The sequence below is a fragment of the Erinaceus europaeus genome, chromosome 17, assembly GCF_950295315.1.
Source record: "Erinaceus europaeus chromosome 17, mEriEur2.1, whole genome shotgun sequence".
NCBI classification, from domain to species: Eukaryota; Metazoa; Chordata; class Mammalia; order Eulipotyphla; family Erinaceidae; genus Erinaceus; species Erinaceus europaeus.
The window spans coordinates 8935710-8950032 of NC_080178.1; the positions used below are offsets into that span (position 1 = coordinate 8935710).

At 41.6% G+C, this 14323-nt stretch overlaps 1 protein-coding gene across 1 annotated transcript; it reads left to right on the forward strand.

The window, feature by feature from the left end:
* Nucleotides 1-10323: 10323 nt before the first annotated feature.
* On the forward strand, nucleotides 10324-11280 carry LOC103110322 (olfactory receptor 5A1). The gene has a single exon (XM_007519497.2). The coding sequence runs from the start codon at nucleotides 10324-10326 to the stop codon at nucleotides 11278-11280; it is 957 nt and encodes a 318-aa protein (XP_007519559.2).
* Nucleotides 11281-14323: the final 3043 nt, after the last annotated feature.

A 14323-nucleotide genomic window follows, 5' to 3' on the forward strand; every position in this document is an offset into this window, starting at 1 on the left:
GGTGAATAGGTAAGGGAAATGAGTCTACAAGAGATTTCTGGGCTCCCATATTTATTTTATCATGGAAGTCATGGAGACAGCACAAGTGTCCATCATTAGATGAGTAAATAAAGAAATGCATATGTAGACATATAAATATGATGGAATATTATTCAGAAATAGCAAGAAGAAAATCATCCCATTCTCAACAACATAGATGAACCTGGTGAAAATCACGCTACATAAGATGAGCCCCCGAATAGATAGACAATGGTGGGCCTTACTTACTTATAGAATATAAAGACAAGTCAAACTCATAACATATGAGAACAGAATGCTGATTGCCAGGGACTGAGAGTCAAGGGAATGGAGAGATATGAGTTGAAATATACAAAGGCCACTTATGTGAGATAACGGGGTTCTAGAAATGGCTGGGGAGATGATTCCGTGAGTAGTACTCAGGACTTGCATGTATGAGGTCCCAAGTTCAATCCCTAGTACTACATATGTCAGAGAGAAGCAGAGTTCTAATGATTCTCTCCCTCTCTGAATGCATGCATGCATGCATGAATGAATGAATCTATCTTTTAAAAAGTAATTTCTGGGGCCAGACAGATTGCTCATTGGGTAGGGAGCGTGCCTTAAGCATGTGTGTAATGGATCAAGCCCCAAAACTACAGGGCAATGCCACAGAACCAGAGGGGTGCTCTGACTATATTGTTTCTCCATCTCTCTTTTTCTCTATCTGAATGAAAAAAAAAAAAAAGTCAGCCTGAGAGTCGTGAAAGCATACATGCTTGAGGCCCTGGCTCTGAAAGAAAAATGAAATGAAGAGAGATGGGGAAGACAGAGAGGAGGAGAGAAAGACACCTACAGACCTGCTTCACTGCCTGTAAAGCGACTCCCCTGCAGGTGGGGAGTCAGGGGCTCGAACTGGGAACCTTAGTGGTCCTTGCACTTTGCGCCACGTGCCTTAAACCGCTGCGCTACCGCCCGACTCCCTTAACCTTTCTGTTACCCTTGTTGTTTTTTTATTGTTGTAGTAGTTATTACTGTTGTCATTGTTGATGTCATTGTAGTAGCATAGGACAAAGAGAAATGGAGAGAGAAAGGGAAGACAGAGAAGGGGAGAGGAAGACAGACACCTGCAGACTTGCTTCACCGCCTGTGAAGTGACTCCCCTGTAGGTGGAGAGCTGGGGCTGGGACCCACTGCTGCTGCGGGTTGTTGCGCTTTGCGCCACCACCCAGCTCCCTCCCTTAATCTTTCTAAAAGCATAGATCTTTAGTCAGATCTTCCCACCACATATACACAAGGGTCATACGTCTATATAAAAAAAAAAAATCAAAGAATAGTAATATGTAGATGTAATACACATATATATTTAATATATACAAGATATAAGTACATATTAGACATATATATTCTACATTAAAGCTACCCCCAATAAAGTTGATAAAAACAAATAAAAGCTTCTGCTAGTCCTGTATTTTCTTTAAAAAAATTATTTAAATTTTAAATCAAATTTTGACTTTAAATTTTAATGAAATTTTAAATTTAAAAAATCTTAATCTCCTCCCATAAGTTGCTGAGTAGACAAAATCAAGAAGACCTGTGACTTCTCTTCACTGTGACATCAATCTATCAGTCCCCCTACCACAACAGAAACAAAAGGACCCCGGAGTTCACTGTCTTAATGAAAAAGTCACACACCCAAAATGTAGAGTATTCAAAGACAGGTGGGAAGTTTTATCCATTCTGTTTACTAATTTATCCCAAGTATCTACAGCAATGCCTGGGACAAAGGCACTGGAAGTGTTTATTAGATAGATGATGTTTTTCCAGTTTCCTGGAGGGAGCTAAGTAGAGCTCTGATTTATAGTGAGTGCTTGGCACATGATTATACTTATCTAGCACCTGAGTACTAACCACTGTTCTAAAAATCCAGTTCCTACTAGGTGATGTAGTCCTCTGGGCAGCCCAGGTCATGAACACTGCTTCTATGCTGTCTTTATAGATCAAGTACACAATGAGTTGAGAATCTGTGATTGTCATTTGTTAGATGATCAAGGTGGGAGGGAGAGAATTGGACTTACTGAACCACTTTAGGCGATCTCTCGCTACAAGAGAGGAAATGCTGGTTGCTGCATCCTATAACACGTTTTTGCAGATTTTGCTTCCTTTGCATTTCCAGCCACTCTATGACTCATTTTCTGGACCAGTCAAATTTTTATAATTTGGTCTGTGGACACAGAAAATCCAGCTCTCCTACTACAAAATATCCATAATGAACCTCTGGGAATTCATTACTTTCATGAGCAGATGTAACCACACTCTTCTTCTTCCACATGTCTGGCTGCCGTCTGTCGCTCCCTTCTGGTTCTAAGATCAAAATCCAACCATCATGTAGTGCCAAACCTTTCTGCACAGTAATTGTTCTCTGTGGGGATGGGGAATGAAGACAACCACCCACCCCTGGAGTCCTATTTGCAGCCTCTTGCCTTGTTCTCCCCTGAGTATTCCCTGCCCTCCGTCCAGGAGGAATCCCCTTCTGCGTCAGTGGGCAATATTCCAAGACCTTTGGTTGGACATAAACTTTACACTAGAACAAACCTTGTGTGAAGACAGCTACAAAAGACAGATTTCCAACTGAGGGAGCTGGGTTCGAATTCTGACTCTCTTGTCTTTTCTTTACTCCAGTCCTTGCACTTTGCACCACCTGCGCTTAACCCACTGCGCTACCGCCCAACTCCCATCTCTTGTCTTTTCTAATAAGTATGTACAAATTTAAGTCTCTTAGATATCAATTCCTTTTTTTTTTTCTTAACCAGAGCACTGTTCATCTCTAGCTGATAGGACTTTGGAGCCTCAGGCATGAGAATCTCTTTGCATAACCATTATGCTCTTTCCCCACCCCTTGTAGGTAAATGTAATAATAATCATACCTACATCTAAATGACCGTTGTGATAATAAAGTGAGTTGTGACTAAGAAAGCTGTAACCCAATAGCCTCTAACCAATAGAAACCACTCATTGAATGTGAGCTGATAACATCATCAACACTATCTCACTGCCAAGATCTGTCTTTTCTTTCTATCAAACTTTTTTATAAAGATTTATCTATTTTAATTATATTTATTTTATTAAAAGAGAGACAGAAAGATACAGATTGAGAACAGAGTACAAGGATCCCAGTTCAAGCCCCCCAGTTCTCCACCTGCTGGGGAGTCACTTCACAGGCGGTGAAGCAGGTCTGCAGGTGTCTGTCTTTCTCTCCCCCTCTCTGTCTTCCCTTCCTCTCTCCATTTCTCTCTGTGCTATCCAACAACAACGACATCAATAGCAACAACAATGAAAAACAACAAGGGCAACAAAAAATGGAAAATAAAATAAAACATAAAAAAATTAAAAAAAAAACAGATACAGTCATACTTAGATTAGTTTCCAGGTTAAGAAAAGTAATATGGGGGAGAGGGGTTAGGCATTATGTAATGATTAAAGACTTAACAAAAATCTTTAAGACTTACTGATATGGATGTGTCAAATGATGGAAACCAAATCACATGAATTATTAACAGAACTAAAGGGTAACATTGACAGCAATACAATAATGGTAGAGAGTTGAGCACTCAATTTACAACCACCCTTAAATGACAAACTAGATCAGAATGACTTACTGTAAAAAGTGGCGACTAATCCCTAGCACTGCAAAAATGGTATCATCTGTTTTCCATCTACACCATGCCTCGGCCTCACGTGAGCTTAATGTGCAGCTTGGCGATACGAGAATCCGGCATGAAGCCCAGCCAGTCTATCTTGGCGTTACTCTCGATCGCACTCTGTCATTTCACAAACATCTCATAAAAACTGCAGCAAAGGTGGACGCGAGGAATCACATCATTGCAAGACTGGCCAGCTCCTCATGGGGCGCGAGCGCTTCCACACTACGATCATCCTCTCTGGCATTATGCTATTCCACTGCAGAATACTGTGCCCCAGTATGGTTCCGTAGCCCCCATGTCCACTTGGTCGATTCCAAATTATATTCCTCCATGAGGATAATTTCTGGAACCATCCGTTCCACCCCGGTTCCATGGCTGCCAGTTCTTAGCAACATCGCCCAGCCAGATATTCGTCGGGATGTGGCATCATCTAAGTTCATTTCCCACGTCTTCGATCGACCGGACCTGCCGATATACGCGGATATCTTCGCCCACCCTGTCCAACGCTTGACGTCTCGTCACCCAATCTGGTCCCCTACGCCTACACTGAACTCCTCTGTTCCAGACTCTTGGAAACAGAGTTGGCAGTCAGCTGAGGTAAAGAACAAACACCTCATCACAGACCCCTGCAAGCGTCAAGCCGGCTTTGACCTAGCACGTTATGATTGGGCCCTCCTCAATCGCTATCAAACAGGCCATGGACGGTGCGCCACTATGTTCCATCGCTGTGAGCCAGAGACGACCCGAACTGCCCCTGTGGCTCCAGACAGACTATGACCCACATAGTCAATGACTGCCACCTCTCCAGATTCAAAGGAGGTCTTGAAACTTTACATCAGGCTCAACCTGACGCTGTTGACTGGCTACGGAAAAAGGGCAAACGCTAGAAGAAGAATGACTCCACAGACATCCACAGAACAATGTATCCCAAACCAACAGGATTAACTTTTATCAAAAGTACATGAGATATTTTGAAAGATATACCATATGTTGGGAGACAAAACAATTATTAATAAACTTACATGGATTGAAATCACACTGAATATTTTTCTGTCTCAACACTGTAAAATTAAATAGCAGTCACAGAAAGAAAACTCAAGTACATGGAGATTAAACAGTTTACTTCTCGTTAACTGCTTCTTTTTTCTCTTTTTCTTAATTTTATTAGTGATTTAATATTGATTTGCAAAATTATAAGGTATCAGGAGTACAATTTCACACCTTTCCCACCACCAGAGTTCTGTGTCCCCATTCCCTCCACTGGAAACTGGTATGGTTCTCCTAAGTCATAGATATGGACTATTATTTTTATAACAATCAAATATATTTTTATATATTTGCCCTTTTTTTTCTATGGTCCGGCCTTCTCTCCCTTTCTAAGACACAACTATACTTATTACTACTTCCAATTTTCTTTTTTTTTCCTTTTCTTTCTCCAGGTCCTGATGCAACTAGAGTTCAGAGCTCTCTGGTCATCATCTTCTCCTAACATTTCTCCCCATCTGGGAGTATGGACCAAAATTCTTTATGGGGTACAGAAGGTGGAAAATCTGGCTTCTGTAATTGCTTCTCTGCTGGACATGGACTTTGGCAGGTGGATCCATCCCCTCCCCCCATCCCAGCCTGTTTCTATGTTTCCCTAATGGGGCGGGGCTCTGGAGAGGTTGTTGTAGGGGAATATGGGGGAACAGGAAGGCTGATGCTTTATGCTTGTTTCCCCCTATTCGCCATGCATAATCTCTACAACGAATTGAGGAGAGAGCATGATTATTCAGGTTAATTGAACTTTATTGGACACAAATACATGTTAGAAAAAAAGAGAGAAAAAAAGAGAGAGAAACGGACCCAACCCACTTACAAGTTTGATGATCACATGGTGGTCCCAGGGTAGAGAGAGATCATGCCCCCAAAGGTCAAGTCTTTTTTTTTTTTTTTTTTTTTGCCTCTAAGGTTATCTCTGGGGCTTGGTGCCTGCACCACGAATCCACTACTCCTGGAGGTTATTTTTTCTTTTTTGTTGCCCTTGTTTTATTGTTGTTGTGATTGTTATTGTTGTCATTGCTGTCATTATCGTTGGATAGGACAGAGAAAAATTGAGAGGAAGGGAAGACAGAAGGGAGAAAAAAAATAGACACCTGCAGACCTGCTTCACCGCTTGTGAAGAGATCTCCCCTGCAGGTGGGGAGCCGGGGGCTCAAACCAGGACCTTTAAGCTGGTCCTCGCGCTTTGCACCAAGTGCACTTAACCCGCTGCGCTACCATCCGACCCCAAAGGTCAAGTCTTTTTTTTTTATTCCCTTTTGTTGCCCTTGTTGTTTTATTGTTGTAGTTATTATTGTTGTTGTCGTTGTTGGATAGGACAGAGAGAAATGGAGAGAGGAGGGGAAGACAGAGAGGAGGAGAGAAAGATAGACACCTGCAGACCTGCTTCACCGCCTGTGAAGCGACTCCCCTGCAGGAGTCGAACCCTGGGGAGCCGGGGTTCGAACCGGGATCCTTATGCCGGTCCTTGTGCTTTGCCCCACCTGCGCTTAACCCGCTGCGCTACAGCCCGACTGCCCAGGTCAAGTCTTTTTAAAGCCAAAGGCCCCACCTACATCTGCAACCACTCCCATTTCTGGGTGGTCCTTCTCTCCCTGAACAAGGTGACTTTCCCAGAGACACATTGATGAGCTCATATGTCCAGGAAGTTCTAGTTGGAATTGTAGTAGCATCTGCAACTCGGTGGCTAAAAGGTGGTAAGATATAAAGCAGGACAAATGGTTAATAAACAGGAACGAAGAAGTAGGTATAGAGCAGACGAGAATAGGGATCTTAGAATGTAAAAAAGTTAGTACTCTATTTGAGGTATGTTCCTAGGGGCCCATGACTTTCTCACTAACCATGTCTAACATGATCTCCATGAAAAGATTAATTCTTTTATTTTTGGTGATATTTCTGGGGCTTCACACATGTAGTGTAGAATTGCACTATTTTTGAACCATCTCCTCCCTTCCCTCCTTTTTAACTTTTACATTGTTACATCATAACACCTTAAGTATATAATAACCATGCCATATATAAGCCATTTGCAATGTTATGTTTTTTTATTGAATTAATAATGATCAACAAGACCATAGGATAAGAGGGGTACAATTCCACACAATGCATCGGTGGTATAGTGATGAGCATAGCTGCCTTCCAATCCCACACAATTCCCAACACCAGAATTCCATATCTGAGCCCCTCCATTGGAAGCTTTCCTATTCTTATCCCTCTGGGAGCATGGACCCAGGATCGTTACAGGGTGCAGAAGGTGGGAGGTCTGGCTTCTATAATTGCTTCTCTGCTGGACATGGGCATTGGCAGATCGATCCATACTCCCAGCCTGTTTCTCTCTTTCCCTAGTGGGGCACGGCTCTGGGGAGATGAGGTTTGTTTTGTTTTGTTTTGTTTTGTGAAGAGACAACTATTCAGTTCTGACATATTGTGATTCTGGAGATTCCCCCCCCCCCAACCTGAGACTTTGAAGCCTCAGGCATGAAATTCTTTTTTGCATAACCATTATGCTATCTTCCCTGCCCCCATTGCTATTCTGTTTCTTATTTTGGACTTCCAGAAGAAACTAGCCTTGGGGGACGAGAGGAGCTCACCTTTAGGATGAAGTTTAATGAGTGCTATCTTTAGAGTATGTAAATAAGTTGTGTGATCTCCATACCACCCTCCAGAGATCAATTAACAGGACAAAACTAAATTTGGGATGATGCATTCCTTTTTCCTTCAAAAAAAAAAAGTCCTCAAGGACAAATGTAACAAAACATCTCTAAGGAGAAAAAAAAAAAGTCCTCTGTCAAATTCACCCCATCCCAATTTAGAAACACTTTCAAAATGATCCCATGTACAGATACCAGAAAAGTTTCATTAAGTTTACATCCTCCCTCTTCTCTCTGCCCACTTATCTGCCCAAGTGTATATTTTGAACTGTGATGAATAAACCAACATCAAGTTTGTTCTGCCAAATAGTTTGCAATTTGAAGCTTAGAAGCCATGACTGAAGCCTCATTTGTTTCCTTTTCAAAGTAAAATTCAAGATGGGTATCCACTAAAGGACAAAAAAGAACAAGAAGGAAAGGGTGAGTACATTCATCCATCTTATTGTTTTGTCTTCTTGTCTTACTTTAGAGAACACTGCAAAAAAAAAAAAAAATGAGAACACTGCAGACCCATGAATACACAGAATACTGGGGGTTCTTCAGCTTTTTAGGTTTTCTCCATGTACCTCTCAGTACTATCTGTCTTGCTCAAAATTCAGTCCCAGTCTTAGACTTCTGAATTATGTTTGAGCATTTGCAAGTAGCAAACAAATATCCCCATATATGTACATATGCTTTCACATTAAAAAACAAAAAACTAAAATGTTTAAAACTATTTCCAAAGATAAAATTTCTTGGTTTTTCAGTTTTAAAGTTTTATTTACATTGATTGAAAATCATCCATAATTTTTAGGTTCAATGTCTCACAACTCAAATTACTTCACATTCCTCACATATTCCATTCAAATTCTTAAAGCCCCCTTTCTATTTTTAAAATTACCATGAAATTTGTGAAACTCATTGCATTTTTATTCATAATTTATACAGTGTTTATACAAAGTTGTAAGATCACACTCATACATAGTTTGTTAGACTTGCTTGCTATACTTTAAGAGGCAGGTAAAATAGACTATAAACAGACAACCAAAGTAACTTTATTGGTTTCCAAATTGTTTGGGTTAAGACCTAAGAGAAAAATCAGGGTAGATTTCAGGCCTTCAAGGGTCATTCACTATAAACCATCAGGTCCTCTGAAGGCACTTTCCCTAGTTCCTTCTTCAGAGGTGATACAGCAGCTTCAGAAGCCACCCAACAGCAGTTCTCAGTGTATTAAGACTGTGTGTGTGTGTGTGTGTGTGTGTGTGTGAGTGTGTGTGTGTGTGTGTGTGTGTGTGTGTGTGTGTGTGTGTGTGTTGAAAACTCCTGCACAAGTAGACTAGGTAGAATCAAGAACTCATCTAGAAAGTTGCTTCATATGCTGAAGCGTCTAAGAATTTGGACTTAAACAGTAACTGCAACAACAAATACTTATAGACCATGTTGCATGTGACAGGCATGTGCTTAAAGAGATCAGATGGTTGGACAACCTGGGAAGTGGCACAGTGGATAAAGTGAACGAGGTCCTGAATTTGATCCCTGACAAGGTCTCTGCCAGAGTCATGTTCTGGTTCTTTCCTCCTCCTCCTCCTCCTCCTCCTCCACCTTCTTTTTCTCATATTAACATATAAATGAATAAACAATAAATATTTTAGAAAAAATATTAGATAGAAATATAATAGGTGGCAGGTAGACAGAGGATGCTATATAGACGAGAGACAAACATAGATATAAACAGATGGATCTTAACATTACAAGTTCTATTATTATAGGCTCCAATTTTACAGTGGCACAGAGTACAAATGACCTACCCACTGAATTGTCAAGCTGGAAATTTAATTCAGTCAGTCTAAATCCAAAGCCCACCAACTTAAAGTCAGAAGAACTTACAGAACTCAAAATCACTACGTATATTCGAAACTGTAACTACACTAACATAACCAGATCTAATATTTGTCATTCAGCACTGCTAAGTACATCTGGCCTAATACTTTAAATCAAAAACATTCTAAAGATCTAACTGGTCTTTTCACAGCTACAGAGCTGACTCTAATCCCTCCATTTAGTTTCTCCATTACACTCTTGAAATTTGAATACAGTTAGATAAATAGCTATTTCAGGGCATGATGTGACTCATCCGGGACATAGGAAACAGTCCCAGTATGGAGACTTTCTGAGTGTCAGGCACTGTACATACGTAGGATGCTCTGTTACTTCTTTTCTTATTGGTGAAATTAGTGGTTTACAGTAAATACAGTTGTTGGGACATGTGTAAAAATTCTTAGTTTTCTGCAAATCACTCTCACCCTCAGCCTACATCCTCCTCCACCATCAAGGACAAGGACCTGAAAGCCACCCCTCCCTCAGAGTCTTTTACTTTGGTGCAGTACACCTAGCCTTACTTAATTCTTTTTTATTACTATTATCTTTATTTATTTATTGGATAGAGACAGCCAGAAATTGAGAGGAGGAGGGGAGATAGAGAGGGAGAGAGACAGAGAGACACCTGCAGACCTTCTTCACCACTCACAAAGCTTTCCCCCTGCAGGTGGGGACAGGAGGCTCGAACTCGGGCCCTTGTGCACTGTCATATGTGCATTCAACCAGGTGCACTACAACCGGCCCCCTTACTTAATTCTTGAAACAAGCATGTGAAGTGGATATTGTGACCTATTTTAAAGATAAAGAAATTCAAACTTAGAGCTGTTTGATAGCTCACCCATCACGACACACATCAGCTAACTGTTGGAAACTGTTCAAAGTTGAAGCTCCTATGGTCACCCTCAGTGATACTGACAAGCAACTACTTGAAACAGTCCTTCATTAGCTTCCAAGAACAAGAATGAGGGGACTCTGAGTAAAATCACAACCCTCTGTTCTCATTTTCCTGCTAACATCACCTGCAATGTGGGTTAACTTTATTACCTCATGTCTACATCTCATCTTTGTGGTCCATGAGAAACATGTCCCCAGCTAAGGCCTGGAACAGTTCCTCAGTGACCATGTTTATCCTCCTGGGATTTGCAGACCATCCAGAACTTCGAGTCCTCTTCTTTGTGACCTTCCTGGGCATCTATCTTGTGACCGTGGCCTGGAACCTGGCCCTCATCTTTCTAATCAGACATGACCCTCATCTTCAGACACCCATGTACTTCTTCCTCAGAAACTTGTCCTTCATTGACATCTGTTACTCTTCCACAGTGGCCCCCAAGATGCTTGTTGACTTCTTCCAGGAGCAGAAGACCATAACATTCTTGGGTTGTGCCACTCAGTTTTTTTTCTTTGTTGGCATGGGCCTGACTGAATGTTTCCTCCTGACGGCTATGGCATATGACCGATACGCCGCCATCTCCAATCCCCTTCTCTACACCGCCATCATGTCCCAGAACCTGTGTCTACGCATGGTGGTTGGGGCGTATGTGGGTGGCTTCCTGAGCTCCCTGATTCAGGCCAGCTCCATATTTCGACTCCACTTCTGCGGACCCAACGTCATCAACCACTTCTTCTGTGACCTCCCACCTGTCCTGGCTCTCTCCTGCTCTGACATCTTCCTCAGTCAGGTGGTAAATTTCCTGGTGGTGGTTATCGTTGGGGGAACATCATTCGTCATCCTCCTCATCTCCTACAGTTACATAGTGGCTGCTGTTTTGAAGATCCGCTCCATGGAAGGCCGGAGAAAAGCCTTCAACACTTGTGCCTCCCACCTGATGGTGGTCACACTCTTGTTTGGGACAGCCCTTTTCATGTACCTGAGGCCGAGTTCCAGCTACTCATTTGGCAGAGACAAGGTGGTGTCTGTGTTCTACTCGCTGGTGATCCCCATGTTGAACCCTCTCATTTACAGCCTAAGGAATCAAGAGATCAAAGATGCCCTGTGGAAGGTATTAGGGAAGAAGAAAGTGTTTTCCTAATTTCCACAAACAACTACGACCTTAAGTGATTTGTGTCAGCCACCTCCACCTTGGGCTTAAGCAAGGGAGCCATTTCTATTTGTATTTGAAAATGGAACACACACCCCACACACACACCTACTAGATTCCTTCCACTGTTCTTTGTGATTGTCTATTGACCTAGTCATAAATAGTCAAAAGGGAAGAGAGATTATTTCAGGAAAATCAACCTCTCTAAAATAGCCTTTTCTCATGATTGGTACTACAGAATCTCTTATTGGGTGTTTAACACATACAATCACAGAATTTATTTGATTAAACTCTCATTGCAATGCTACAATGCACTTAGCACTCTTCCTATATTACAGATTTAAAAAAAAAAGAAAGAAAGAAAGAAAAGGAAAGGAAAAACAAGGTCTAACAAGAAAACTAATTTGAGGCCAGGCAGTAGCACAGCAGGTTAAGCATACATGGCATGAAGTGCAAGGATCGGTGCAAGGAACAGTGCAAGGATACCGGTTCGAGCCCCCGGCTCCCCACCTGCAGGGGAGTCACTTCACAAGCGGTGAAGCAGGTCTGCAGGTGTCTCTCTTTCTCTCCCCTTCTCTATCTTCCCCCTCCTTTCTCGATTTCTTTCTGTCCTATCCAGCAACAACAATAGCCACAACAACAACAACAATGGGGAAAAAATGGCCATGAGGGGCAATGGATTCATAGTGCAGGCACTGAGCCCCAGCAATAACCCTGGAGGCAAAAAAAAAAAATTAAAGAGAAAGAAAATTGATTTATTAGGGTCATACAAGGACAGAGCTCTGATTCAAACCCTGGTCATTCAGACTCCGGATTCTATGCTCTGGCCAAATGTGGCCTTCCACATTCAATAAGCAGATCTGAAATTGAACCAATGTCTAGGTTGGTCACTGGAATATGGAAGAATACAAAGAGATATGTTATGAATAGTTGAGGTAAATCATAAGAACAAGGTGTCTACGTCATTAGATACTCTAAGGTGTTCCTGTCAGACTCTCACTTTGGCTACTGAATAAGTTGCTTGTGCAATATTGAAGGACTTTACCCTTTGCTGTCCATCCTGTACGTCCTTACAAAATATTGAACCCAGTGAGATCACATCAATACTCTTCCTCCTCTAAGTCACTCCAACTTCCTGTTCAGTCAGTAGCCTCTGGTTTACAATCTGGCCATTCCTTAACACTTCAGTCCCTACTACATTTCATCGTTCAGTCTCCCTTCGGACCACCCCTCTCTGACTTTCTCTTTCCCTCTTCTTTCGGAAACCATTACTCCTATAAAATCCTTATTCATTCACCTGAATGGACTAGCCCTTGCACTGGTCCCACATGGGGTGCTATCTGCCACTACCTTAGGGAAGTGCATGCCAGGCCATCACACTGAGGTTGTTACTCCTTCATGAAGGGCACTTACAGATGTCGGGTGCAGTCACTCTGCTCAACCCTCCTTCAGTCCTCTGAGACTGTCCCTGTCTCAGTATAATCATAGTCTGTCTAGTGGGTATGCAAAAGAAAAAAAAGTTCATATTAGTTTTATCATCTATATAAGTGGATTAACTATTTCCCTCAAATCTGGACAAAATGGTTCTATCTTGGGAGTCAGGCAATGGAGCACTGGGTTAAGCACACATAGTACAAAATGCAAAGACCTTGTGGTCCAGGAGGTGGCGCAGTGGATAAAGCATCATACTCTCAAGCATGAGGTCCTGAGTTCAGTCCCTAGCAGTATATGTACCAGAGTGATGTCTGGTTCTTTCTCTCTCTCTTCCTATCTTTCTCATTAATAAATAAATAAAATCTTTAAAAAACAAAGACAAAATGCAAGGACTGGCACAAGAAACCCATTTTGAGCCCCTGACTCCCCACCAGCACGGGGGTCACTTCACAAGTGGTGAAGCAGGTGTCTATCTTTCTTTTCTTTCCCCCTCTCTATCTTCCTTTCCTCTCTCAATTTCCCTCTGTCCTATCCATGAAAAATGAAAAAAAAAAAAATGGCCACCAGTAGTTGTGGATTCACAGTGCTGCCACCAAGCCCCAGCAATAACACTGAGTGCAGAAAAAAAAAAAAAAAGCTATCTTAGTTATCTTGGGTTCTTTAATCCCAAGAGATTCTTAATGTATAAATGTGTTTGGGTTATGGTTTCTTTTGCTGTACAGAAGTTTTTTTGATTTGATATAATCCCATTGGTTTATTTTTAATTTTGTCTTCTTTGTAATTGGATTTGTTTCATTGAAGATGTCTTTAAAATTTATACAGAAAAGAGTTCTGCCAATACTTTCCTTTAAGTATTTGATAGTTTCCCATCTAACATCCAAGTCCTTGATCCATTTAGAATTTACTTTCGTGTTTGGAGAAATACAGTGGTTCAGTTTCATTCTTCTGTACGTTTCAACTCAATTTTTCCAACACCATTTGTTGAAGAGACTCTCCTTTACCCGTGTAATAGTTGGGACACCTTTGTCAAAGATTAGATGCCCATAGGTGTGGGGGAATATTTTTATTTTTTAAGTTTGTTTGTTTGCTTGTTTGTTTGAAAGAAGAGAGAGAGCTGGGACATCGTTCCAGCATGTGTGGTGGTGGGGATCAAACTCGGGACTTCAGGCTTGAGAGCCCAAGGTTTTACTCCCTGCCCCAGAGATGCAGAGAGAGAAAAGAGAAAAAAGAAGAGAAAGCTGCTCAGTTCTACTAAAGATGAAGCCTGGAATGTCCCGAGCCTCAGGCATAAAAGTCTGGTACACAAACCATTGTGCTATTTCCCCAGCCCCCCCCCCCAGGCTCAAAAGATTTTTAAACACATTAAATTTAATCCCCTAGGAATGACATTTTATGTGGAAAACTGAGAAATGTGACACATGTACAAACTATTGTATTTTACTTTTGAGTGTAAACCATTAATCCCCCAATAAAGAAATTTTTAAAAAATTAATCCCCCAGTGACACAGTGAGCAAAATCTGATTTAGACCCATAAAGTTTCCAAGTCTTAATTCTTTGCATTGTGATTAAGCTCCTTCCCGGCATACCCATGGCTGAAGA

Coding starts and splice junctions, on each gene's coding strand:
- LOC103110322 (XM_007519497.2), top strand. CDS start 10,324: ATGAGAAACATGTCCCCAGCTAAGGCCTGGAACAGTTCCTCAGTGACC.